The following is a 27,457-nucleotide window of genomic DNA, read 5'->3' as shown; positions in this document are numbered from 1 at the left end:
CATTCCTGGTTTTTATTACAATAGCTTTAAATCCTGCATATATATTCCTGCTCATGTTTTTCAAAGATATTTTATAAGCTATATGCTTTTTCTCACCCATCTTACTCCAGCCTGCTTCTAACTCCCAGAGCTGGGATTAAAGGTATACATCACCATGCCTGGCTTTCTTAGGAGTCTGGGGCATGTTCTTACATAATACTAGTGTAGGTACCAGTTTGTTGCTTTCCTTTTCTCTAGTTGGGAACAATTTTCCTTTTTCACTTTTTCCACTTCATCCTGTCGGATTATTTGGGCATCATCTCCTATTTGAATTGTTGGGAATTCTGATTGTGTTGTTTTGAGACAGGGTGTGACTATAGCCTTGATGACCCGTCCTCCTCTGAATGCCGAGGTTAAAGGTCCACTCTACCACACCCAGATGTATTTGAATTCTTATTATACACTGTCTTTGGGGGTTACCTCATCGGTATAAAATATGAAAACTACAAAAGTGCCCTACCTTTCTCAGTCTTTAAACCTGTAGCTTTGCTCTTTGATTCCTTGGTCTTAGGTTTTCCCTGACTTTTCTTGTGCTGTGTGTAATAGCCCTGTCTCCACTATCCAGTTAATCTGGCATGCAACCAAAATGGTCTGTTTATTTGGTGTGGGTTTAGTTTGGTTTGGTTTGATTTTGGTTTTTCGAGATAGGGTTTTTCTGTGGATTTTTTGGTTTTTCAATACATGGTTTCTCTGGGTAGTTTTGGTACTGATCCTGGTAGCTCTGTAGCCCAGGCTGGCCTCAAACTCACAAAGACCTGCCTGTCTCTGTCTCCCAAGTGCTGTGATTCTACCCTGCATTTTTTTAAAATCGTGTGTGTGTGTGTGAGTGTACTGCATTTGTGTTGGGTGTCCCATTGAGATCAGAGGCATTGAATTTGGGCGCTCTGGAAGAGTAGGACACATTCTTAACTGCTGAGTGTTCTCTCAGCAATGTTTTTTTCCATTTCTTTTATATGTATGGCTTTTTTGCCTGCATGTGTATCTGGATCGTGTGTTTGCATGCAGCACTAGAACAGGTTATCTGGTCCCCTGGATCTGGACTTGAGATAGCGGTGAGTCACTGTGTGGGTGCTGGCAAGTCAGGGTCCTCTGCAAGAGCAGCCAGTGCTCTTACCACTAAGTCCTCTCTCTCTCTCTCTCTCTCTCTCTCTCTCTCTCTCTCTCTCTCTCTCTCTCTCTCTCTCTCTCTTACTTACATTGAAATAAGTGGGAGAGATAAGCCTTCAACTCTGAATTTTTCATAAATGATTTCACCCATGTAAGCAGCAACAGCTCTGTTATGGAAAAATTAAAAATGCTGCAGGATCCCCAGCGGCAGTAGCAGGCAGCAGAAATGCTTTAGGTCACCAAGCGGTGGTAGCCTGAGAGCAGCCAGTCCCAGGCAGAGACTGCCGCCCATCCCTGAGCAGTGGTTGGTCCCAGGCAGGGAGACACGTGGTGTGGGTGGGCGAAAGACAGACATGGATAGGCACGCCATGCAGAGTGAGCAGAGTGAGGTTGGATATTTATTCAGGGGGTTATGGAGGGGGAAGGGAGAAGAGGAGAAGAAGAGAGAGACAAAGAAGGGGGGTGTTGGAGGGAGTGGGCATGCCTTGTCTCTTAAAGAGACAGCAGAGTCATTACAAGCTCCAGAAATTTGATGTTACTGCTCGCCAGGAGCTTCCACATGTCCCTTATGTTTAATATACTCTCCAGCTTATCTCTTGGTTCTAGTTTTTATTTTTAATTTTTATATTTATTTGTTGTTATGGGGGGTGTGCGCAAGTACTTGTGTGTATTGTGCAGTCACAGTGTATGCTTTTGAGGATCAGAGGATGACTTTAGGATTTTGGATTTACAGAATTGGTTCTCTCCTTTCATCATATAGGTCCTGGATATCAAAGTCAGGCCATTAAGATTTGTGACACAATTCGTTAATCAGTGAGCCATGTCAAAGGCCCTCTTTTCTTCACATAAATGTAATCTCATAATAACAATTTTTAAAAGTTAAATTCTTATGAAAATATTGATTAATGAAGAATTACTGTTTGTTTTTTTTTGCTTTTTTTTAAATCCATAATCTAGGGTCCTACTATGTAGGATGTAGGTCAGACTGGCTTTCATGTCAAGACCTTCCTGCCCCACCTACTGATAGTTCAGATATCTGTCCCTCAACTAAAATTTTAAATGCTTCAGTAGGTGATTCAGAATTGTTATATGATTGGGACTTTTATTTAGTTTTAAGCCTCTTCCCTTATATATCCTTTGGAATTACTTTGTTTTTCGTGGTTCTAAAAAGAAGAACCTAGCATTTCTACCCGTTTTCCTCCTGGAGCATGGTTTCTCTCTCTTCCATCCTATGCTTTAGGATATTTTATATAATAAGAAAATAAAATTCTAGACTCTTTATTTGGTTCTACAGCAGGGACTGGGGCTATTAGTTTCCTTTTCTTTATACAAACTATATCATTCATCCCCAGGCCTGCTGTTCAGTGCAGGTGAGAATGCTGTAAAGAGCTGTGTTGGTCACTCAATCTGTATTTGCTCATCATAACCATTTTTCCAAAAACTAGGAATCTGGTCCACTGTTTAGTCCTGTACTGTCCCTCCACAATACAGGTTTTCTGTGTGTAGTTTTCACTGTCCTAGAACTCATTGGGCAGACCTCAAACTCAGGAATCCACCTGTCTCTGCCTCCTGAGTTTTGTGATTATCGAGGCTTCCAGTGTTTGTGATTAAAGCAAATTTCCCTCTAATGTGACAAATGTGCAAATTGTTCATGCTGTATACATTGCACGTGTGAGTTGAGTGCCTTATAGTTATATTTGATACAACTCACAGCACATAATCATTTTTGTGTTACATGGTAATCAGGGGCAAGGGACTCACTTAAATTACTGTAATTAGCAAAGCCTCACTAAGCCTTCCAAGTTTTTCTTACCCTGGCTTTGTTTTTCTGTGTCTATAAACAGCCTTGTTATTCGGTGTTTGTCACCCCATGCATGGAGAGGTAATTAGAGTTTCGGGATCTAGCTCTTACCCAGACGAGGTGGGTAACTTCTGCCTTTTCACCAGCCTCGCCATGTTGTATCCTTTCAGGAACGTCCATGTTCGCATCCACTGTCAAGCTGTGATGGCCACGTCTGCACTAGGACAGTGGGAGCTTGAGCATGCGTATCCACACTTGGCTATGTCCTCTGGGTTTCCTTCCATCTGGGTGTTGAGATTAGAAGAGGGGGTTGAAAATTATCTTTGGAATAAAGTAGAAATCTCAAACCCAGGATATATTCGTTTTTTTTCTTCGAGAATAATATATTCATTTCACTCAAAGTCTTTGATATTTGCCTCAGATTTCTTCAGTAGTGACCATACAGACCAAAATGGCAAGCATGGATTTGATTTGAGTTCATGAAAACTGAGCCACAGAAAAATGTTTTCTTACCCCTTGTGTAAATATCCATCATAACTGTTCCATATGTCTGTCACAAGGATTGATTGACGAGTTCTTAAACTTTATGGATTGAGTCTTGGATGTCATCATATCTCTGTTTAACACTACTGTACATTGGTGACCCAAGAAAAAGTTGGCCGATTAGACTGTTTTATCTGCGGTTAGCCCTGTCCACTTTCATCCTTGTGTGAGTCAAGAGAAATTACTTCTACCTATTGGAATCCCTGCCTCAAACCTCTGACAGTGAAGTGGCGACTTGGTTTTCCTTACTTATCTCTTCGGAGTTTTTCCCGCATTCCATATATCTTCTGTGGCGTGTCTCCAGTCTGCTCACATCAGGCTTTATTAAGTCAATTTTTGAGTAGTTGCGTGCTTCCTCTAATACCTCTATGGATCCCCATGGTTGGTTTGTTACTATGTCTGTCGTAGACACACCTAATAAGAGTTAGCACTGTCCTTGATGTGATCTTTCTAGATCTCTGCATCTGCTAGAGCATGTCCTTCACCTTCGTTGGCTTGAACAGGAAGGAAAACTTTTCAACTCTTGACTTCGGAAACATGTAATGAATACTCTCCATTGACTAGCTGCTGTACATGACTCTAAATTTAATTTCATTATATATCAAGAGTTTTGAGTATATACAATAGCCTGGTTTAGTTGTTTGGTTTTGGAGATAGGGTTTCTCTGTGTTTCTCTGACTCTCCTGGAACTCCGTCTGTAGAGCAGGCTGTCCCCAAACCCAGAGATCCACCTGCCTCTGTCTCTCAAGTGCTGGGATTAAAAGCATACACCACCTCTGCCTGACAAGAATTGGGGGGGGGGGGGTTAGGTAAATTATAATATAATTACAACATGTCTCCCTTTTCTTCTCCCCAGACCCTCCGAGATGCCCCTCCTTGCTCTTCCAAATTCATGGCCTCCTATTATTTGTTATTATATGCATATATGTACACACATGTATATTCCTAATGTTACCTGTTTGTATGTCAGAACCTAGTTTCACCATCACGACTGCTCAAACGTGCTAAACAGTGAAAGCACCAATATACAAGTCCAAATGACTCAGCCTGACACAAAAAAACTACACAGTCACATTTGAATTGATTTTTTTTTTATAACTTGTTTATTGCCTTTTTGGTACACTGATATTTTTCTGGGTTTTGTCCTTAAATTTCTAATTTTACTGAAATTTTAATCTTTTTTCGTTCTTGATGCCCTTTCAGCTTGCAGGTATGTGATCTTCAGATTTGAGGGAATGTGTTTTAACATTGTGCATTTAATAATATTTAATAATTCATTCCTACATAAATCTCGGGGAGACAGAATATTTTCTGCTAAAAGCTGTAGTTTGCAGTGAGTCAGAGTCACGCAGAATAGGTAGAAGTTAGTGAGACTGTTTTTCTTATAGGAAGAACAAAAAGGAAGAAGGAAGTTTGAGGCAGGGTTTCTCTGTAGCTTTGGAGCCTGGCCAGGAACTAGCTCTTATAGACCAGGCTGGCCTCAAACACAGAGATCCACCTGCCTCCCAAGTTCTGGGATTAAAGGCGTGCACCACCACCGCCCGGTTTAACTTTTCAGTTTTCTGTCATGTCCATAAGTTTATTTTTTAAAAATAAATGAGCCAATAAGATGACATCATGGATAAAAAGATTTTGCAGGCCTGAGTCCAGTTCCATTTCAAAAAGAGAACTTCCTAAAGTTGCCCTGTGACCTTCATTCATCTGTACCTGCAGTCACAAGACACTTGCTCAATAATGAAATAAAAGTTATATATTTAAACAAAATTATAAATTACATAGTATAGTACTCATCATAGTGATAACCAGCTTTAGTTTTCTTGAATATTTTTGATCATAATGTGTGTCGTGAAAGATTTAAGTGCACAGGTATAGGAACATATCAGCTTTCATTTCAATGTCTCCACAGATTGTTCATGACACTGCATTGTTGTTATGTGTAAAAGAATGGCAGTTGAGTCCAGCGCAGTAGCTGGGGGTTAATAACACACATTGCTCTTACAGAGGACCCAGGTTTCCTTCCCAGTACCACGTTGGGTGGCTCACAAGTTCCAATGACTCCAGCTCTGGAAACTCTGATCTCCTCTTCTGGATACCAAGAATACTGTATACAAGTGTTCACACTAGGACTGGAGAGATAGCTCAGTGGTTAAGAGCACTGGCTGTTCTTTCAGAGGTCCTGAGTTCAATTCCCAGCAACTACATGGTGACTCACAACCATCTATAATGAGATTTGGTGTCCTCTTCTGACAGAACATGGTATAAATAATAAATAAATCTAAAAAAAAAAAACAAAGCAAGTATACAGACTAGCAAGCCGACATTTACATGTAGATGTAATTTTTTTAAATAAAAAAATCTTGGTGTACATGGTTGTGCTTGTCCCAGCACTCAAGAAGCAAAGGCAAGAGGATCTCTGAGTTCAAGGCCAGCCTGGTCTACAGAGTGAGTTCTAATAAAGCCAGGGATACTTTGAGAAACCCTGTTTCAAAAAAGCAAATAAATTTTTTTTTTTTTTTGGTTTTTCGAGATAGGGTTTCTCTGTGGTTTTGGAGCCTGTCCTGGAACTAGCTCTTGTAGACCAGGCTGGTCTCAAACTCACAGAGATCCGCCTGCCTCTGCCTCCCGAGTGCTGGGATTAAAGGCGTGCGCTACCACTGCCCGGCAAATAAAATAATCTTTAAAACATGCTTTATGATATAGGATCAGTCGTCTTCATTCCTCCCAGAAAGCCTGTCTTAATTGACTTCTGTATTTTAACTCCTAGGTTCTGTAGTTAATGAAGAGGTTAAAAAGATAAACTTGTAGTACATACTATTATACTCTGTACAAATAAGATAAATACAAAATTTTGCAGATAATGATAAAGAAATTGCAAAATGTATTTTTGGTTATTGCAGATAGTCTGAGCCTGGCTAAATATGTGTAATGTGGCGCATTTTTTGTGCTGTTTACCAACGTACTCTCTCGGCTATGGAGTCATTTAGCCATCTTCCAAAGTGACTTCCGTTCTGCTCTTGTATTTGTATGTGTAGCTCTGGACGCTGTTCTGGTCCTCCCTGCTCCAGTCTGCTTACCATTTGAAAGCTTTGCAGTAGGGTTTGTGGTGCTAGAGACAAACTTATTTTCCCTGGACAAATCACAGCACAGAAAAGACGGTGACTACAGATGTGAGGGACTCCTCTTCGTTCTTTTCAGCTCCTCAAGGGTCTTTGTGTGGGCTGTTGATGATGCACACCTTCAATCCCAGCAATTGGCAGGTGGAGGCGTTGACGGGTTGATTCTCTGGGTTCTAGGCCAGCCTTGTCTTCATAGTGAGTTACAGGATAGCCAGGACTACATACTGGGACACCGAGAAAAAAAACTTTGAGAAGTCTTTATTCAGATAGACAGCCTGCCCTATATAGCTATCTTCCTTGTTGTAGACTCTGTAATAAGAAGAAAGTGCCCTGGGAGAATTTCCTTTAGTACTTTATAACAAATTAAGATTTCTTGGGTATGAGACCATATGACAGTTTCTGGGAGTTGATTCTCTGGAGGTTTATCTCAATTTTTCAGGTAAAAACAATTGCCTTTACCCACTGACCCGTTCTGATGGCCCCATTAAAAAACATCGGGGTCAGAGGTGGGGGGCATTGTTTTTCTCTATTTCTATTAGAGCCAGAAGTTTTCTGTGATAGAACCAAGGAGAGTTTTTACTTTATTTTAAAATAAATGTTTGAAAGAAACAAAGTAGAGTCCTAAAGCTTATTCACCTAAATCTCAACTTCAGCATTTTCGTACATTTTCATTACCTGATAATTAGAGTTGTCTTTGCCCTTAGCACCTGGCTGCTGTTGAAGAGAGAAAAATCAAGTCCCTGGTGGCGCTCCTGGTTGAGACACAGATGAAGAAACTAGAAATCAAACTTCGACATTTTGAAGAGCTGGAGACTATTATGGACAGAGAGAAAGAGGCTGTAAGTAAGGGGAATTTGTGTGGTGGTGTTTTGAAAATTAACCCTGGCTGCCTTAAGAGATAGCAGTTTGATGATAAAATGGTGGCCTGTTCCAATGGTCTCTCTAGATTTTCTGTCATTCCCTGTATATGATGGACCAGGGATTATAAATAAATGGGTTTCTGTCTGCTTTGTAAATCTTAGCTCTTTGTCAGTCTTCTATTTACATACTTGATATAAAATATCCCTTCTAAAAATGGATTTTTTTGTTTGTTTTTAAAAGGGATATTTCAAGTTGAATCTTAGAATAGTGTAAAACTCTAAATCCATTAAATGAGTCAAGATTTTTTTGATTTTCCTGCCCCTAACACAAATAATAGAAAATAGAAGTTTATCTCCTTTTGACTTAAGGGCTCAATTTTCTATAATCAAATCTAATATTTGATGTTTTATCTCTATCTCACCTCCTGACTGATAACCAAACTACGCTCAGGTCAAGTCTCAGACAGATTTTGCTGAAGCTGCTATGTTTTGCTGTTTGTTGGGGCTAGAACTTGACCCCCTGGTTTAGATACATTTTAACCAGCTTCCTTCACTGGTGAAGCTCCCTTGCTTATTTGCTTTCTTTCCCTCTTTGCCCTTCTCCCTCCCCTTACCTAGGTGACATCTTGCACTGAGGTCACAGCTCCTTATATCCCACTTAGCCTCGGGCTTTTCTTTAAGCTCCATTACATTTCCTTTTCTCCTCAAACTGTACACTTTTGTATTTTTCCTTGATCAGCTTGCTCCTTTTCATTATAGGTCTGCATAAGACAGTCAATACTAGGTATCTTAAAATCACCTCTCAACACCATTAATCCAAACTCTTCAGTTTATCGTCATGTGGATTTTGTTTGACAAGAACAGAAGAAAGTAGGCACATTCTTCATCAAAATATCACAAGGATGGCCTCCAGGTCACTTACTAAGATTCTTCCCTTTGGAAACTTGATTAAGTTCAGACAACCCTCAGCACTGTCTTCTGTGATCCAGCTCATAGGGACTGCTTTTCTAATCCAAAATTCACATTCACCAACCATCAGCATGGTCAAGCCTGACACAGCTTTTAGTACCCACTTCTTTTAGTCAGTGTGTTATTGCTGTGAGGAAACACCGTGACCACAGGAAATCAAGAAAGCATTTTGTTGGGGCTGCTTTACAGTTTCAGAGGGTTAGTTCATTCTCATCAGGGGAGGATGGGGGCAAGCAGGGAAACATGGTACTGGAGAGGCTGACATTTTCATATCTGGATTCTCAGGCAACAGGAAGAGCGAGCCATTGGACCTGTCTTGGGTTTTGAAACCTCAGAGCTCACCCCAGTGACACACTTCCTCCAACAATGCCTCACCTCCTAATCCGTCCCAGTTAGTTCTTCTCCCTGATGACTACACATTCAAACATAGGAGTCCATTCTTACTCAAGCCACAGTTTGTAGTCCAACCCTATTATCAGGGATGGATAGATAGATAGATAGATAGATAGATAGATAGATAGATAGATAGATAGATAGATAGATAGATAGGTAGGTAGGTAGGTAGGTAGGTAGGTAGGTAGGTAGGTAGGTAGGTAGGTGTGCTTCAGTAGGGATATGGTGCACATGTTAGGAAATGAGATCACCGTAATGAAAATTTTCTGTACAACTGAATCCTGATTTTTTTTTTTTTTACAACCAAGAAAATAGCATCCTGTCTTTTTGCAAGTGAAACCATGATTGTTACTGTAACAGTAATTTTTGCAGGCTGTGAAAAGGTTAGGTGAGAAAATTATGGCCTGTGTTTGGCACACTGTCTAGTATGTGATTAGTGTTTGGTAAATACGCATATACAACTCCACATGAAAATTTGTATTTATAAGCTGTTAATCTTGTGAACTCGTTAGGTCAGCCACTGTGCTAGTGTACAGCAGCAGGTATCTATCACCCTGTCAGCCCCCAAATAACCATGTAGAGACTTACTGTTATGAAAGCTCAGGGGGTGGCTTAGGCTTTTCCCTAACTAGTTCTTCATAACTTAAATTAACCAATATCTTTTAATTTTCGTTCTTTTGAGTGGCTTGATTCCCTTTATTCTGTACTCTGTCCTGCTTCCTCTCTGCCTGGCTAGTGACTCCTCACACCTCTGCCTGGGAAGTGCGGTCTTACTTTTGGCTGTTTAGCTTTTTATTAAACCAGTCACAGTGACGTATCTTCACACAGTGTAAAGGAATATTCTACAACTATGTACAATATATAGATATTCTAGTTTAATATTCTAAAAAGTATTTGACAAAACTAGAAGCATAAACAATACCAATTACTTTGTCCTTACTGAAGACTCCAGCAGTGCTGATCTCTTATCCCTTCCTCCAGACAGACTGGAGCCTGGGCAGGCAAGTCAGTAACCTCTCATGTGGGCCAAATACAGAGCAAGGTGTCAAGCATGTTTTGTATTTATCATCTACTGTTTTGTAACTTAGGGACAAGCAGGCCATTATCACCTCCTTTCATCTTTAAGTCTCTGAGATGTACAGACTTCTGTCCTATTTCTCGTGTGAAATAAGTGAAGCTGATAGTGTGGAAAATGAGTAGGTCAGCCAGTTGAGAATGCTTAGTTCTCTCTTGCACCTACCAGACCTTTGGTTCATTTTAGGGAACGTTCCTACTCTGTTTTTCCAGACATAGTTGCTATAAGACTTTCTCTTTTGAGACTGGGCTTCTCTGTGTGACAACCTTGGCTGTCCTGGAACTCACTTTGTAGACCAGACTGGCCTTGAACTCAAAAAGAACCACCTGCCTTTGCCTCCTGTATGCTGGTATTAAAGGCATGAGCTACCATCACCTGGCTTTTTTTCTTTTTAAGAGGGTTGATTTTATTTATTTAAGTAGCAATAGATCTTTTTAAAATTTTTTTACTTTCAGAATTAGATATAAATGTGATGTTGCTTATTTTTCTTCTAAAAACCTAAGAGTAGATGTTCTCTTGTCTTAAATATTGCTTGAGTGAGATTGAAATGTTTTATACACTTTATACATAGCTATTATCCCATTGCTGTCATAGAGTGGTAGTAAGAAGGAAGGCAGTGGGGGATAGTTAAACAATTTATCAGGGAGGTAGCATAACAAGAGCTATAATCCCAGTCATGTTAGGATTCTTTCCTGACACACATGGGAGCTCACAACCATCTGCAGCTCTAGTTCTGTGGTTCATCGCCATCTTCTGGCCTCTGGGCCCCCCTACATGCACACAGTGCAGACATGCATTCAGGGAAAACATCCTTTCACATGGGGGAAAGTACTTACTTTTAGTTTCTTGAGACAGGGTTTCTCTGTGTATTATGCATAATGTGAAAAGTTAGGTAATAAATACTTTAAAAGGAGTCTTTGTGACCAAAAATATAAATTCCTCCTATCTCAGCCTCCCAATTTCTGGGATTCCAGGCAAAGATCGCCACTCCAGGCTTTATAGAACCAATTTAAGTAGATAAGACTCAAATGGTGGAATAAGAGAGCTTCCACAATTTTTTCCTCTGGCTGCCATACATTCATTGTGGCACATGCCTCCACATACACACAAAGGATTAAGAGGTGAGGTGGCAGCATTATAGTTTTCATAGTAGAAACGGGGCTTTCTCACTGTCACCATTATCTATTACAAAACATTTCATACCCTGGAAAGATGTACCCATGCTGGCAGGAACCCTTCCACTGGCTTTAGTGTCTCCTTAAACCCTGCATTGAATCTGTCAACTGTAATCTGCTTTCTGTTTTTTTAGATATACTTTCTCTTGACAGTTCATATATGTCAAGTAATTAAAATATGTGACCTTTTCTGTCTGGCTTCTTTTGTTTAGCTTGTTTTCAAGGTCACCCATGCTATGTAGCAAGTGTCATAGAATTCATATAACACTGAAAATAGTTTTATTCCTAAAGATAGTCATTAATTTGGTGTTTTCCAGAACGTTTTCAATGTGTATTAATTATATGCACTTTTGATGATAAATATTTTCTGTTGCAAGTTGATTATTTTCTTACCATTCTGTGATTCAGACTTAACTACAGATCAAGAATAATGTTTTACTGAATAGCTCTGTAGCAGCTGTCAAAGCATGGCTCAGTGGTTGAATACATATAAAATGTGCCTTCATACTGCCAGGTCGTTAGGGAATGCCTCCTTCCCATCCTCCCTGCTTGTCATGAAGGTTACTAGTTTGTTGTTTGGATACCAAAACTGGTCTTAAGTCTTTAATTTTTTTGTTAGTGTAAAATTAGTGAATTCAGGGGGCTGGAGAGATGGCTCAGCAGTTAAGAGCATTGCCTGCTCTTCCAAAAGTCCTGAGTTCAATTCCCAGCAAGCCTTCTCCATATCGTCCTCTTCTCCAATAGCTTTTGCTCGCTTTCATTGCTCCCTACTCCTGCTTCACACACATTTACACTGAGCTTTCCACGTAGCAGAAATCGTGATAGTTTTCCCTTTTAAGCCTAGCTTATTGTCCTGGGAATCATTAAACGTTCTTTTTTGATTTCCCCTCCACCTCTGGCGGGATTTTACTGCATAGCCTTAGCTATCCTGGAACTCCCTCTATAGACCAGGCTGGCCTCAAACTCACAGAGATCTGCCTGCATTTGCCTCCTGATAGCTGAGGCTAAAGGCATGCACCACCACCACCTGGCTGACTGATCATTCTTTGCAGCTGTGTGAAACTGAATTATGTGTACTCCACATTTTCTTTGAACTACTCACCTGTTGGTGGGCATGTAGGTTGTTCCATGCCTTGACTGCTGTGAATAGTGCTGTGGTGGACATGGAGACCTAGGTGTCGTTCCCCCACTCGCCCCCCCCCCCCCCGCCCCCATCCTACTGTAAGTATGTTTTTGTTATTTTAAGGAACTATGAGCTGGGCAGTGGTGGCGCACGCCTTTAATCCCAGCACTCAGGAGGCAGAGGCGGGCGGAACTCTGTGAGTTTGAGGCCAGCCTGGTCTACAAGAGCTAGTTCCAGGACAGCCAGGGCTGTTACACAGAGTAACTCTGTCTCAATTCCCCCTCCCCCCCCAAAAAAAAAGGAACTGCGTACTGATTTCTATACAGGCTTCACTAGTTTTCATTTCTAACAAGTTTGTTTGCTTTGTTTGTTTTATTAATTTACTTCTTTCTTTCTTTTTTTTTTTCTTTTTTTTTTTTTTTGAGGCAGTGTTTCTCTATTTAGTCCTGGCTGTGCAAGAACTCTGTCTGTAGACTTTGTCTCCTGAGTTCTGGGATTAAAGGCTGCACCATCACTGTTCAGACTTCTTGTTTTCCTCTTTTTGAGGCAGGGCACACTCCGCAGCCCAGGCTGGCCTCAAGGTCATATTTGTCCATCTGCCTCAGCTTCTTGAATGCTGCATCTAGATTCATGAGCTGCTGTACTTGGCCATATCTGTATCTTATATCTTTTTACAATTTATAGGTTTCTAGATTTTAGGGGGTGGGGGTTTTGAGGCAAGGTTTCTCTGTGTAGCCTTGTCTCTCCTTAAACTCAGTCTATAGATCAGGTTGGCCTTGATCTGCCTTGTCTCTCATGTGCTGCAATTAAAGATGTGCACCATTATGCCCAGCTAAGTTTCTAATCCTAACATTAAGGTGGCCATTTTGTTTTGTTTTGTTTTAAGCAATGTGAAAGTGAGATATCGATTGATTCTTCTATGTTTGGGTGTCTAATTTTCCCAGAAGTACTTGAAGAGGTTGTCTTTTCTCCATTGTATCTTGACATCCTTTATCAAAAATTAGGTGCCTGTGTGGATTTATGCAGCCTTTAGACTTGATTTGATATAGCAGGGATACTTGATTTACAGGATGGGGTCAGGAAGTAGGAGATCTGCTTCTGCCCCAGAGCACCCTGGGGCATCTAGGAGCCCAGACCCATCTGGGGCCAATGGGGACTGGAAATTTGCACCTGTACTCTCAACCTCTGGAGACTTGTTCATCCTCCATTAAAGCTTTGAGTTTTAACTGAGTTTTCTTTTCAGGTGCGCCTATGTGTATTTAATCACTTGCCTTTTTTAATTTTCATAATTACTTCCTTTTAATTAGTTTCTATGTTTTTAAATGACAGACACAGTTTAGCAAGTCAGCCAGGGAGGGCGGGGCACCAGGGATTACTGTGAGTTTGGGACGAATCTGGGCAACAAGGGATACCCAGTCATAATCCTTATTTAACCCTCACACTCATCCTCTTCCTTCCTCTTTAAAAAAAAAAGAATAAATGAAAGACTGACAGTTTAGAGATAACTAGTATAATTTAGGGTAGCTAATTGTAGATAGGAAAACTGAGTAAATTTTCCCTTCGTTTGTTGGTTTCTTTGTTTTGGAAACAGTGGCTTTTGATGCAGGGCCACAAACTGTCTTCAAACTGATAATCCTTCTCCCTAAATCTCTCAAGGACTAGGATTCCATCTTATTTGACTTTCTTCCCATTTCTATAATATAAAAGGTTTTTGGCTGTTTTTTTTTACAAAGATGACCTGTGTTCAAAGCCAGCCTGGTCTATAGCCAGATCAGCTAGGAGGACTACACAGAGAAACTGTGTCTTGGGGGAAAAAAAATCATGTAAGACCTTGATGAATTTAGGTCATCTAAAAATGCTAATTGGCGCCCGGCAGTGGTGGCACACACCATTAATCCTAGCACTTGGGAGGAAGAGGCAGCTGGATCTCTGAGTTCGAGACTAGCCTGGTCTACAAGAGTTTGTTCCAGGACAGGCTCCAAAGCTACAGATAAACCCTATCTTGAATTCCCCCCTCCCCCCAAAAAAGCTACTTGGCATTTAAAAAAGAAGCCAGGCAATGGTGGTATACACCTTTAATCCCAGCACTCAGGACGCAGAGGCAAGCTGATCTCTGAGTTTGAGGACAGCCGGGCTTACATAGGGAAACCCTGTCTCAAAAACAAGAAAAAGACGAAAACACTGAGTGGCTAATATAAAGATGAAAAATGTCCCTTTGGAGGGACACACAGCACAGTCACCATTGCAGTTCAGGGTATTTACAAAGCAGATCTAGACCTACCTTCTTTAGTTTTTAAATGGGTTCAGGACAACAGCCAAGCTGTCTAAAACAGTGACTCCAAAACACAAGTAAATACCATTTCTGGTGTGTAATCTCAGGAAATTGCAGAATTCTAAATTCCCCAGAAAGAATAGCAAGACTGTAGTCAGTTTCTAGGTCTCTTATTGTTTGGTCTCATACATGTCACTACTTAGTGTTCTTCCAGACTTGAACCCTTTGACCATTCTCTCAATGTTTTTATTTTGGGTCCTTTTTTGTCATGTTAAGAAGTCCAGCCAGGCCAGAGCCTTTCATTCCAGGCTGCTAAACTTGATGTGTAGCTCTGTTTCCTTCTGCTGCTGTCTGCCTGCACATAGCTCTCCATTCATCTCCTTTCCTGGCTGCTGTGACCTTTCTCCTTCTCTCCCATAGTGGATCATCTTTGCAAGTTTTTATAATTTAATTGTCATGCTTATTCCACCTAGTTTTTGCTATTTATAGTCTATATTATTTATTCATGGAATTGGCTCCTTTCAAAAGCCAAACTGTCCTATTTCCTTAACCCATTGAATGGCTCAATAGTGATACTCAACAGAAGTAAAATTTGAGCCATGCATGTTATTAAGATTTTGTACCAGCCATGTTACAAAAGTTTAAAGCAACTGAAATTATAATAATTTAATATGACAGTACTTATTCTACTTATTATCAAAATGTGTTTGTTTGTTTGTTGTGTCGGTGTCACCTCCAGCAGAGACGCACTACCTGCCAAGAAGGATCTTGAACTCTTGATCCTCACATCTCCAACTTCTGAGTGCTGGGATTGAAAATTTGCCAGCTTTTTCTTAATTATTTATTGATTTCTTTTTGTGGCACTTGGATTTTAACCTAGTGCCTCACATACGTGCTCTACTGTTGAACTCTATGCCGTTTTCCAGTCCTATTCAGAATATTGAAATGTTTGTATTTTTCAAGTTTCCTTTTAAAAAATTATATTTAGGGATTGGAGAGATGGTTTGTCGGTTAAACGTTCTTCCAGATACCTGAATTCAATCCCCACCACCCACATGGCAACTCCAGGATCTGACAGCCTCGCACAGACATACATGCAGGCAAAACACCAATGCACATAAAATAAAAAAATAAATAATTAAAAAAATTGTGTTTAGTCAGTGAAAGTATGTGCTTTGTGACCCAGTGTAATTTTAGCTATTTCAAAGCTAAAATTTGCCTTGCTGTACCATTCCACATATGAGGATAAAATGTGTACGTAGCTAAGGTCATGTCACCTGCTAGCCATTTTATAGTCTAAGACAGTAACTGGTAGATCGCATCCAAAATACAGTACCTAGGGAAATTGAACGGTCTTTAAACGTTGCTGAGAAGAACAGGTAGAATATTTTTCTTACCTAGGGAAATATCGATTATGGAATATATTTTTAATACAGTTGCGGCATGGTGGCACACACCTTTAATCCCAGAACTTGGGGACAGAAGCAGGCGGATCTCTGTGATGGATGGCAGCAGGGCTACACTCTGAGACTCTTTCCCTAAGTAATTAAATAAAATGTTACCTGCAGGCTTACCCAGACAGTGGCACATAGCTGTAGAAATTAAGACAAGAGGATCTCTTGAGCCCAGGAATGCAAGGTAGTTAAATACTGTCTCCAGTAATACTAAGAAGAAAGGAGCCAAGCAATGGTGGTGTACACCATTAATCTCAGCATTTGGAAGGCAGAGACAGGCCTGGTCTATGAAGTGAGTTCCAGGACAGACAAAACTGTTGCACAGAAACCTTGTCTTGAAAAACCAGGGGGGGAAAAGGGAAGAAGAAAGCCTTCCTGTCTGTCAAAAAGTAGGGCCACGGGGCATTCACCCCCTGCAGGTTAGTATAAGGAAAAGTAGATTTTAGACTAAACATAAGGACATCCCTGATAAGGGGCCTCTGCCTATAGCATGGTGTGGATGGAACTCATGTGTCAAATACATGTCCTACACATTATAAAGTCCTGAGAACCCTCCTTGGGGCATTTCTCTTCTACTTCCCTTACAGCTAGAACAGCAGAGACAGCAGTTGCTTACTGAGCGCCAGAACTTCCACATGGAACAGTTGAAATACGCTGAGCTACGAGCTCGACAGCAGATGGAACAGCAGCAGCATGGCCAGAACCCTCAGCAAGCACACCAGCACTCAGGAGGACCTGGTCTGGCCCCGCTTGGAGCAGCAGGACACCCTGGCATGATGCCTCATCAGCAGCCCCCACCCTACCCTCTGATGCACCATCAGATGCCGCCACCACACCCTCCCCAGCCAGGTAAGAGGGAACCTTTGCTAACAGGAAGTTTGTTCACAGTGCCACAGGGTCATTTCTAACAAAAAGTGGGTCCTGGCATTCTCATCGTATGAAACTAGCCATAATGAAAAGAGAATGGTTAGGAGAGGAGAGAGTTTTCTGCCTTTGGATGATGCTAGGACTTCTAAGAGCAAATCTATAACATGCTTTGGGTAAAAAGTAGCATTTGCAGTAACCTCAAGTAGAAGAAGCTTTTTTCCTTGGGTAGATCAATTTAACAAGACAGATGAATTCCTGAGACATAATGAGACTCTGTGTACTGAGTCCCAGCACTGTGTTAAAGAAAATATTCTCTTTTTTGTTTCGGTTTTTTTTTTTTTAAAGATTTATTCATTTATTAAGTATACAGTATTCGGTCTCCATGTATGCCTACAGGCTAGAAGAAGGCACCAGATCTTACGACAGATGGTTGTGAGCCACCATGTGGTTTCTGAGAATTGAACTCAGGACCTCTGAAAGAGTAATCAATGCTCTTAACCGCTGAGCCATCTCTCCAACCCCTAAAGAAAATATTCTTAGATTGTCTGTATACTGTCATCATCAGTTCAAGAAAATTTGCAAAACAAATGAACTTTTATGATTCATTCCCTTTGTACCATTTTTAATATTTTTTTGTGGATATGGGGTATTTGGATACTGTTCTGTTCATAATCGTCCTGTAAGCTTGTATCAGTTTGAATTGTACAGTCATTATAAATATTTTCCTAGAGCCGGAGTTAGCACTTGTTGAGGTAGGGTGCAAATATTGTGTATGCAAAAGAAGCAGTTGAGATAGACAGTAAAATTCTTTGAATCCTCAAAAAGTCCTAACCCCTAACTCCTTCAAAGGACAGATTTCTGAATACTCTCCTAGAAATTACCAATCATATTTGTGTACAGAAGCCATGGTTGAATACAGTTGTGATCTGGCTGCTTATATTACTACAGTGTATTGGAGGGGGCCTCTTGTTGGTTCCCGGCTGCCCAGCCCCGAAATAATGACACAGAAACTTTATTAATTAAATCACTGCCTGGCCCATTAACTGTAGCTTCTTTTTTATTGATATTTATTGAGCTCTACATTTTTCTCTGCTCCCCTCCCTGCCTCTCCCCTCCTCCCTTCAATCATTCCCCAAGGTCCCCATGCTCCCAATTTACTCAGGAGATCTTGTCTTTTTCCACTTTCTACTTCCCATGTAGATTAGATCTATGTAAGTCTCTCTCAGTGTCCGCATTGTTGTCAGGGTTCTCTGGGATTGTGGTTTGTAGGCGTTTTCTTTACTCTATGTTTAAAAACCACCTATGAGCGAGTGCATATGACAGTTGTCTTTCTATGTCTGGGTTACCTCACTCAAAATAATGTTTTCTAGCTCCATCCATTTTCCTGCAAAATTCAAGCTGTCTTTTTTTGTTTTGTTTTGTTTTTCTGCTGTGTAGTACTCCATTGTGTAAATGTGCCACATTTTCCTTATCCATTCTTCGGTCAAGGGGCATTTAGGTTGTTTCCAGGTTCTGGCTATGACAAACAAAGCTGCTATGAACATAGTTGAGCCTAAGCGCCTTTTGAATGAAGATGGTGAGGTAGCCAAATGGTGTTTGGGATGACAGCCATCTTCCATCTCAGGTTTGTCACTGTCACAAGAACTGTGAGCAAGGCTATAGTGGCCAGTGTTTATTTTCAGCTTGACACAAACTAGAGTCACCTTGGGCCTTCACTTGAGGACTTGCCTATATCGTGTTGGCTTATGGGTGGGTTTGTAAGGCATTGTCGTGATTGCTGATTGATGTGGGAGGACCTAGCCCACTGTGGGCAGTACTACTTCTTGGACACGTGATACCTGAGTATACAAGAAAGCCAGCTGAACAGGAGCCAGAGAACAAGCCTGTGAGCAGCTTTTCTCCAGGGTTTCTGCTTTAAGATTCTGGGCTGAACCCCTGCCCTTATTTTTTCAATAATGGATCATGACCTGGAAGTATAAATTGAAATAAGCCCTTTTCTCCCCAAGTGGGTTTTGCTTTTGATTTGTTATAGCAACAAAAAGCTAACTAACACAGAATTCTTCCAAATAACATTTTCTAAATTTTAGAAAAGTTTACTGTTGAGCTGGGCACAGTGGTGCATGTCGGCTCCTGGGAGACAGGATGTAGATTGCCTGCTTGGGGTGCATGGCAAATTCCAGTTAATGAGATCTTGTCTCCCTGGTGCTGCTAGTGGTGAGGAGCACACCCGTCATCAGTCTGAATACTCATGACGCAGTACGTTCAAAGCCTGGGCTTTGTAACAGGAACGTGTTTCTCAAAACGGGGGTGAGGGAGGGGGCATCACAGATCACAGTGTTTACATTAGGACCTGAGGGTAATTATCAGGAACTGGGTAATGTTTGGTATTCGGGCAGAACTTCTGTTGTGTGACTGTGGTAGAAAAGAGAACTAAGACAGATTTGTTGCTCAATGATAAATCCGTACAGCTTTTCAGAGTAGCTTTACTTCCTATGCAACCATGAGGACCTGAGTACAGATCCCAACACCCACAGCAGCCAGATGGGGTCTTTTGCATCACTGTGGGGGAGGGGGACAAAAGAATCACTGGGGCTTGGTGACTGCCAGCATATCTGAAAAGCACAATCTCCATGTTGAGAGAGAGAGATGCCACCTCAAAAAAGAATAAAGCAGAGGGTAAAGAGTCGCCTAAGCATCTTCTTTTGGCATGTGTGTGTACAGTTGCGTTCATGGGCACCTTTCCCATATACAACCAGAACTGTCCATCGATAGTGGTAGGACCCATTAAAGCAGTTCACCCAGGTGTGATAGCACATACCTGTAACACTTGGAAGGTAAAGGCAGGAGGACCAGCCACAGCTGCATAGTGAGGCCCTGTCTCAACAAAATGAGATTCCTGTTCGTTATTTTAAGTCTCCTAAGCTGTGCACACAAATGGCACTGATCTTCCAAGTAGCTGATGTCTGCTCTTTGAACTACACCTCTATACATGTTGCATATGCTTACCTTTTCTGCCTTTTCAGTTTTTGTTTCCCCAGATTTCAATTAAACTCCCTCAAGTGTAGTAAGTCCCGTCTGCTGCATGCTTTGTTCTTGCTTTATTAGTTTTCATCTCTGGTTATATCTTACAGATGTATCCCAAGTTAGCTTTTTCATATCAAACAAAATGGCCAGGAAATTTTATGTAGTGTAGTGTTTAGTTTGATTTTGTTTATATTTTTATTGTTTCATTATTTTATGCATATGGGAGTTTTACCTGTATAAATGTCTGCACCATTTTTGTGCCTTGTGCCCCTAGAAGCCAGAAGAGGGCATTCCATTCCCTGGAACTGTAGTTCTGGGTGGTTGTGAGTTGACATGTGGGTGCTAGGAATTGAACTCAGGTCCTCTGGAAAAGCAGTCAGTTCTTTTATCCTCTACGCCATCTCCGCAGCCCCTATTTTTATTATATTTAGTTGTGTGTATATATCTCTGTGTGTGCAAATGTTAAGAGTGAATGCAAGTACCCTTGAAGGCCAGAGGGTTTGGATCCCCTGGAGTTAACAGGCAGTTGTGCGATGACTAGCATGTGTGCTGGGAACTGTGCTTCGGCTCTCTGGAAGAGCAGTGTGCTCTCTTAAACACTGAGCTAACTCTGCACCCCAAAGTGTTTCTGCTCTATGGTTGGCACATCTATTTTTACCTTGTCTTAACGTTTTGCTGAACTTGTTAGAAGAGGCAGCACTGCATTCATCTTCTCTCCTTAAGCTGTAAAATAGTACCTAACAGTTCTTCAGCTAAGAACTTAATGCTCAGCGGTTAAGAGTACTGGCTGCTCTTTTAGAGGACCGGGGTTCAATTCCTAACACCTTATGGCATCTTACACCTGTCTGTAACTCCAGTTCCAGGGCTTCTGATGCCCTCACACAGACCATGCAGGAGTGAGTTTGTGAGTGTGTGAGTGAGTGAGTGAGTGAGTGAGTGAGTGTGTGTGTGTGTGTGTGTGTGTGTGTGTGTGTGTGTGTGTGTGTTTCAAGACAGGGTTTCTCTGTAGCTTTGGAGCTTGCCCTAGAACTTGCTCTGTAGACCAGGCTCTCCTTGAACTCACAGAGATCCACTTATCTCTGCCTTTCAAGTGCTGGGATTAAAGGCATGACTCACCTCCTCCCAGATATATATATATATATATATATTAAAGAAGCCTATTTTGTTAAACATTGAGTTTTAAAAAAATACTTACCCTCTTCTGTCTGTGATAGTCTGTAAGCTGAGTAGTAATTATACCAATCAGTTGTTAAAGATTGTTCTATTTTATGTGTGTATGTGTATGGGTGCATGTATGTAGGTCAGAGAACAACATGTGGAAGGTAGTTTTCTCTGCATCATTTGGATCCCAGGTATTGAACTTAGTCATCAGGCTTCCCTTTACCTTTTAGCAACCAACTTTTGGGTGAACCAACATTTGTGTTGCCCAACTTGGCTTGACTTTGCAGTATTTACAAATACATGGACAACCACAGCAGAGAGTGGACTGGTTGGTACCCACTGCCTGCAAGCTCTGGTACAGCTCTGGTAGCACATCTGCCTAACATGCCCAGGGCCCTGCAATCCATCTGCAGCACCACCGAGGAAGAAAGTGTGGTTTGGTGAGGAAATGTTACTTCAGTAACAAAGCTAGGACATGTCTCAGCTGAGGCCCTGGGCCATTGACTTTATTCTTTGTTTGCTTGGAGTAAAAATTAAGATGGTCTGTCTGTGTATCCCAGGGCAGCCTCCAATCCATCGTCTTCTAGTCTGTGATACCTCTAGTCTTGCTTATACTGTCCGACAGTGAGGCCTAACAGCATCTGTGACAGGTGCGCCCAGGAAACTGCTGTGGGGAAAAAGCCTCTGTGGATCCTAGATTTCCCCTCACTTGGCCCCCACTGTGTTGTTTCCGTTCTCCTGGGGACTCAGCCAGAGGATGTCTGCATGGTTAGAAATGGGTGGTTGACACATGCTTAAGTGTTCACGGGTTCCCTTCCCAGTTTCATTCTCCGTTCTCACCTTATTCTCCCAGTGAATAAAAAATAAAATCCTTAGCTAATATCCTATTAGACATGATAGGTGTAAGGCTTTAGTAAAAGATCTAATAAACATGGGAGTGTGAGAGACTTTTTCTACTAGCTAAACCTAATTTTAGCAAACCTTTCCATATCCCAGGCTTCAGATGCCTGCTGTTTAAAAAACGCTTGTATGTAGGTCAGACTCCCACCATCCTATGTTTTGCCAGTGCTGTTTTTGAAGCTTGCTCACTGTCCTTCCTCTCTCTATTCCCTCCCCACCTCAGAAAGGGAAATACGCCCCAGCTGTGTGTGTGTGTGTGTTAATGGACTGTGCACATACACATATTTTGTTTAGTATTATCTCCTTGGTGTTGCAGGTTTATGTGAGCCATACTTCAAGCTTGTAAGAATTAGCAAGAATAGCTTGACTTTAAAAAAAAAAAAGGTGATACTTGTGTCAGGTACGGTGAAGGGGGCAATGCTTGCGATTTCAGATAGACAAGACATTGATTTTTGTCTTCATTCTAGTCCTTTTAATTTCTATTTCAAATATGAATGTCCCAAATCCTCTTTTCTGTGGGAATGTCTCTGTTGGTAAACAGCTTTCCAGACCTTTGTTTGATTCTGGTTCTTACATAACAGCCCAGTCTAACATTGCACACTTATAAATCCAGGCTGGGGAGATACAGACGGGGATCCCTGGGGCTTGCTGGGCAGCCAGTCTAGTTGAACCTCAGAAGCAGAAGTCATAGTTTGACTTTAACCTTTCCTCTTGCTGACGCCCCCTTTCTAATGAGAAAGGCTTTATCATTCTGTCTAGGAAAGAAAAGATTTTTTTTTTTCAGGTTTCACGGTAGTGAAGGGAAGAATTTGCTCACTTTTGTTTGTTTTAGATGTTGGTCTCATAGATTTGAAAAACTCCAAAAGCTGTGCATCACCACCACCCGGCGAGTTCATACTTTTAAAGCCTAAATGCCTAGAACATAGCAGCATATGTATCATTCGCTAGACTTCTGAGTCTTCATAACAGGCTTATCACACATTTGATATAACTTAAAATAATAGAAGGTTGGGCTTGAGGTGCAGCTCAGTTGGCAGAGGGCTTGGTGAACGTGCTTGAAGACGCCAGTGTAATCCCCAGCACCATATAAAACCAGTATCAAAACACATAAAATAAAAACCCCTGCTCGTAATCGCATCACTTACACGTAGAGGCAAGAAGATCAGAGTTTAAGGTCATCCTTAGCTACAAAGAGAATGTGGGCTAGCCTGGACTACATATGAGACCCAGTTTCCAAAAAATGGACGCTTATTCTCACAGTCTGAAGATGAGGTCTCTGGCACCCAGCTATGCGGTATTCTTTACTAGGATTTAAGAGAGGCTGTGTTTTCTGGTTCCTTCTAGCTTCTGGTGGTTACATGCCGTCCCCTGCTTGCAGCTATTCATGTTTCCGTTTATCCCTCCTGTCTGCCTGTGCTCTTTCTTGGATGCTTATTGGATTTAGGACTCTGAGGTCGTCTGTGATGGTTCCATTTCAGTTCATAGTCGCACCTGCTCTGCCATCCAAACAATTACAGGGCAAATAACAACCACATACTTGGGTTGGGGTAATTCTGGGTTTTTTTGTTTTTTTTTTTAATGTTCTCTGGATGTGAAGTTTTTTGTTTTTTTTTTTTGTTGTTGTTGTTGTTTTGTTTTTTGCTTTTTTTTTGTTTTTGTTTTTCGAGACAGGGTTTCTCTGTGGCTTTGGAGCCTGTCCTGGAACTAGCTGTTGTAGACCAGGCTGGTCTCGAACTCACAGAGATCCGCCTGCCTCTGCCTCCTGAGTGCTGGGATTAAAGGCGTGTGCCATCACCGCCTGGCTTGGATGTGAAGTTTTTGCATATAAACTTTCTTCAAATACATTTTATGGGGCTGGAGAGATGCTCAATGTTTAAGAGTTTAAGAGTCTGCTCTTCCAGAGGACCTAGTTTCAATTCCCAGCACACACACTGCAGCTCACAGCTTTTGTAACTCCAGTTCCAGGGCATCTGGTTCTCTCACATAGATATACATACAGGCCAAAAAAAAAAAAACCCATGCACATAAAATAAAGATAAATATTTTTTAAAGAAAACATTTCGAGTACTTGAATATCTTTTATTTCAAAATTGGGGTTATGGCTATTCAGCTTGTAAAAAGTGCTTAAATCAGTTTTTTATTTAAAAAAATATTGGAGGTAGAGGTGCCGCAGTGCTGCTCACCTTCAGGCCTAGCACTCGGGTTTGGGAAAAAGGTTCAGCAGAGGCCGGCAGATCTCTGAGCTAAAGGCTGGGGTCACATAGTGAGATAAGTCTCAAGTAAACAAATAAGTAAATAGGAATTTTGTGGATGTGATACAGTGAAGGCTTTCCTACAAGCCTTTATTTGGACAGAAATGGGTGAGAAGAGAACTGGACCTTGATTTAGAAGGCTTGAATATATTTTATATTTCCCCGTACTCTGTCCATAAAGAAAGCTTTGGTAGCACACTTGGTGGCACATCATTCAGGCAGCAGAGGCAGAAGGATCATCACAAGTTCATGACTAGCCTGGGCTACATAGCAAACTCCAGGCCAACCTGAACTACATACCATAATCCTGTATGAAAAAACAAGTTGTTTTACTTCTTTGAGCTTTAGTCTGTTCCATATAAGATAATAATATTTCCCCCTGGTTCTGTTTTACTTTGTGTTGCTGTGATAAAATACCATGACCAAAAGTGGCTTGAGGAGGAAAGGGTTAAACTTCCCAGTTACAGTTCATCACTGAGGGAAGTAAGGGCAGAAGCCTGCTTGGGTCAGGAACCATGGAGGAACACTGTTTTCTGGCTTGTTCCCACTGCTTTCTTAAACTTCTTCTATAAGCTCCCCTACCCAGGGGTGGCAGCACCCATAGTGTGCTGGGCTCTCCCACATCGTCGTTAGTCAAGAAGGTGCTTCACAGCCATGTCCCAGGCAGTTCCTCGATTGTTGCTCCCTCCTCCCTCTTCCTTGGGGCTCTAATTTGTGTCAGGTTTGCTAACGCAGCACACTGCCTCTCACTCACAAGCATGTTAGAAACCACTGACAAAAGAAGGCACTGTTTAAAAGAGTAAAGCAGTTGCCCTGATGAAAATGAAACCCGTGCAATGTTAAGGAGGACTGCTAATGAGGTACTACTGTTCGGTACAGTTTTGGGAAACTGAGTAACTTGCCTAGGAACACATACCCCAAATAGACTGGGTGGGAAGGGAGAGCATGGCTGATGAGTTTGCTGACTTCTTTCCTGTCGGGTGTATTCTCTTGTCTGGGTGTTCCCTGGACCCGTGGATTTCAGCAGGCTTCCTTAAGTGTGAAAGTGAACTGTGGGAAGTGATCCAAAACAGTTGTGTTATGTTATTCCAATGACACACTCTGGAGTGTTCCTCCTTGCATAATCCTCTCTTACTTTTCTAAGGCTTTGTCCTATCTGGACTTGATAGAGTGAGTAGCATGAGGTAGATAAGGACCATGTTGTTATGAAGCTGGTTGATCATCAGGCTGGTGAGGCCGAGAGGGCACTTGTCCTCATGCATGACCATCTAAGTAAGTTCAGTCCTCAGAACCCAACACACCTAACACTCTTGCAAGTTGGCCTCTCACCTCCTTACTCATGGTGTGGATGTGACCATACTGTAGCTTTGGAACCTCCTAGAACTCACTCTGTAGACCAGACTGGCCTGAAACTCACAGACATCTGCCTGTCTCTGCCTCCCAAGTGCTGGGATTAAAGTCATGTGCCACCAGTGCTCATCACTAAATAAATATTTATCTATATTCTCCAGTCATGGACATTAAGTTGGTTGTTTTTCCCTCTGAATGCATGTATACTTAAAGTACTTTAAATCTCCCTTCACAGGTCAGATACCAGGCCCTGGCTCCATGATACCTGGGCAGCCCATGCCAGGCCGCATGATTCCTACTGTGGCAGCCAACATCCATCCTACCGGGAGTGGCCCCGCCCCTCCCGGCATGCCTCCAATGCCCGGAAACATCTTAGGACCCAGGGTACCCCTCACAGCACCAAACGGCATGTGTAAGTAGCACAGTGGGAAGGTACTCACTCCCCCAGCTTCCTGCTTTGGCGGGGGTGGCTACTGATAAGGAAGAAAATCTTTCTTCGTGAGAAGTGGAAGATGACTTTTCATTGTGAAACTCTGGTTGTATACTCAGTACTGAGATCTGTGGGTAAGCCAATTATTTCTGTCACACATGGTTAAATTTGATTAATTTGAACCTGGCTGTTATTTTCCTACAAGAACTTTTATGCTGCAAAGTTAAAAGTGGTGAGTTAGCTTAGGAGGCAGATCTCTGAGTTCGAGGCCAGCCTGATCTACAGAGTGAATTCCAGGACAGCCAAGACTACACAGAGAAATCTATCTCAAAAATCCAAAAAACAAACAAACAAAAATTAAAAACCAGTAATGGGTTGGGTAAAAAAGAAACTGGACCAAACATTGTTGTACTCCTTTAATCCCAGCATTTGGTAGTAGAGGCAGATATGAGACTGTCCTTGTCTGTAGGTGGAGCTCCAGAGTAGCTAAGACTACGTAGTAAAACCTTTCTTAAAACAGGAAGGAAGTAAGAGAAGGCAGTCTAGAGATGAGTGTGAGCTCCTGCAGCTATTGGCAGGTTGGTGGTCCTACATAGACTTGAGAAGAAGGGGTTCAGGGATTGAGTGAAAAAGGAGTATGAGGAAGAGAAGTTCCATGAACTCAGTAGCATCCTTCTGAGCTAGTGTTCAAACCCCAAGTAATTTTTTTCCTAAGCCCCTCTGCTACCCCAAGGTTGACTTGACTTCCATAGGTGTAAATGGAAACTACGCTTTCATTTCCCGGCCACCCAGACCCTAGTAATCACATAGAAACTGTATTAATCACAACGCAGTTTGGCCAACGGATCAGGTATATTCCTAGATAGCTCTTAGATCTTAGATTAACCCATTTCTGTTATTTTATATTTTACCACGAGGGTCATAGTTTGTAAGCTCACATCTTGCTTCTTAGGTGGCTATGGCATCTGCCTGACTCCAAGACCTTTCTTCCTGCATTCAGTTTAGTTTTACTGCCTAGCTATATTCTGCCCTGCCATAGGCCAGAGGAGTTTCTTTATTAACCAATGGTAATAAAACATACTCAGAGCATACAGCAGGGAACCCACATCACTCAGGGTTGCATCATGGACTATGGTCTGTCTCCAGTCCTGTAGACATGCAGTGAGAAGGATCCTGCCATGATTGCTTATGTTCATTTTTGTGGCCAGAAGTTAGCTCTTGTTCACTGAGAGAATAAGAATCCTTGGTCTGTGAGGTGGTACACGCCTTTAATCCCAGGAGGGAGAAGCAGAGGGATCTCTGAGTTCAAGGCCAGCTGGTCTACAGAGCTAGTTCCTGCACAGCTAGGAATGTTAAGCAGAGAAGCTTTAGGGATTAGGGAGGGGGAATTCCTTTAATTAGGAAACAAAATAGAAAACTTGATAGGAGTGTTCATTTCTCTACTTCTTGACTGTAGATGAAATGTAACCCGTTGCCTTAAGCTGCTACTACTGTGACTTCCTGCTATAATGGACTGTGTCCTAGAACAATGAACCAGAATAAATCT

At 41.7% G+C, this 27,457-nt stretch overlaps 1 protein-coding gene across 2 annotated transcripts in view; it reads left to right on the top strand.

Moving 5' to 3' along the window:
* Smarcc1 (SWI/SNF related BAF chromatin remodeling complex subunit C1) overlaps positions 1-27,457 on the top strand; it is a 109,215-nt gene that overhangs the window by 77,626 nt on the left and 4,132 nt on the right. For both annotated transcript variants that reach the window (XM_075964571.1, XM_075964570.1), the window contains exons 25-27: positions 7,311-7,445; positions 16,515-16,776; positions 25,717-25,893. In XM_075964571.1, the coding sequence (XP_075820686.1) occupies positions 7,311-7,445; positions 16,515-16,776; positions 25,717-25,893 (574 nt within the window). The remainder of the gene's footprint in view (positions 1-7,310; positions 7,446-16,514; positions 16,777-25,716; positions 25,894-27,457) is intronic.

The sequence above is a fragment of the Microtus pennsylvanicus genome, chromosome 3, assembly GCF_037038515.1.
Source record: "Microtus pennsylvanicus isolate mMicPen1 chromosome 3, mMicPen1.hap1, whole genome shotgun sequence".
NCBI classification, from domain to species: domain Eukaryota; kingdom Metazoa; phylum Chordata; class Mammalia; order Rodentia; family Cricetidae; genus Microtus; species Microtus pennsylvanicus.
This window is presented reverse-complemented; position numbering and strand designations above follow the sequence as displayed.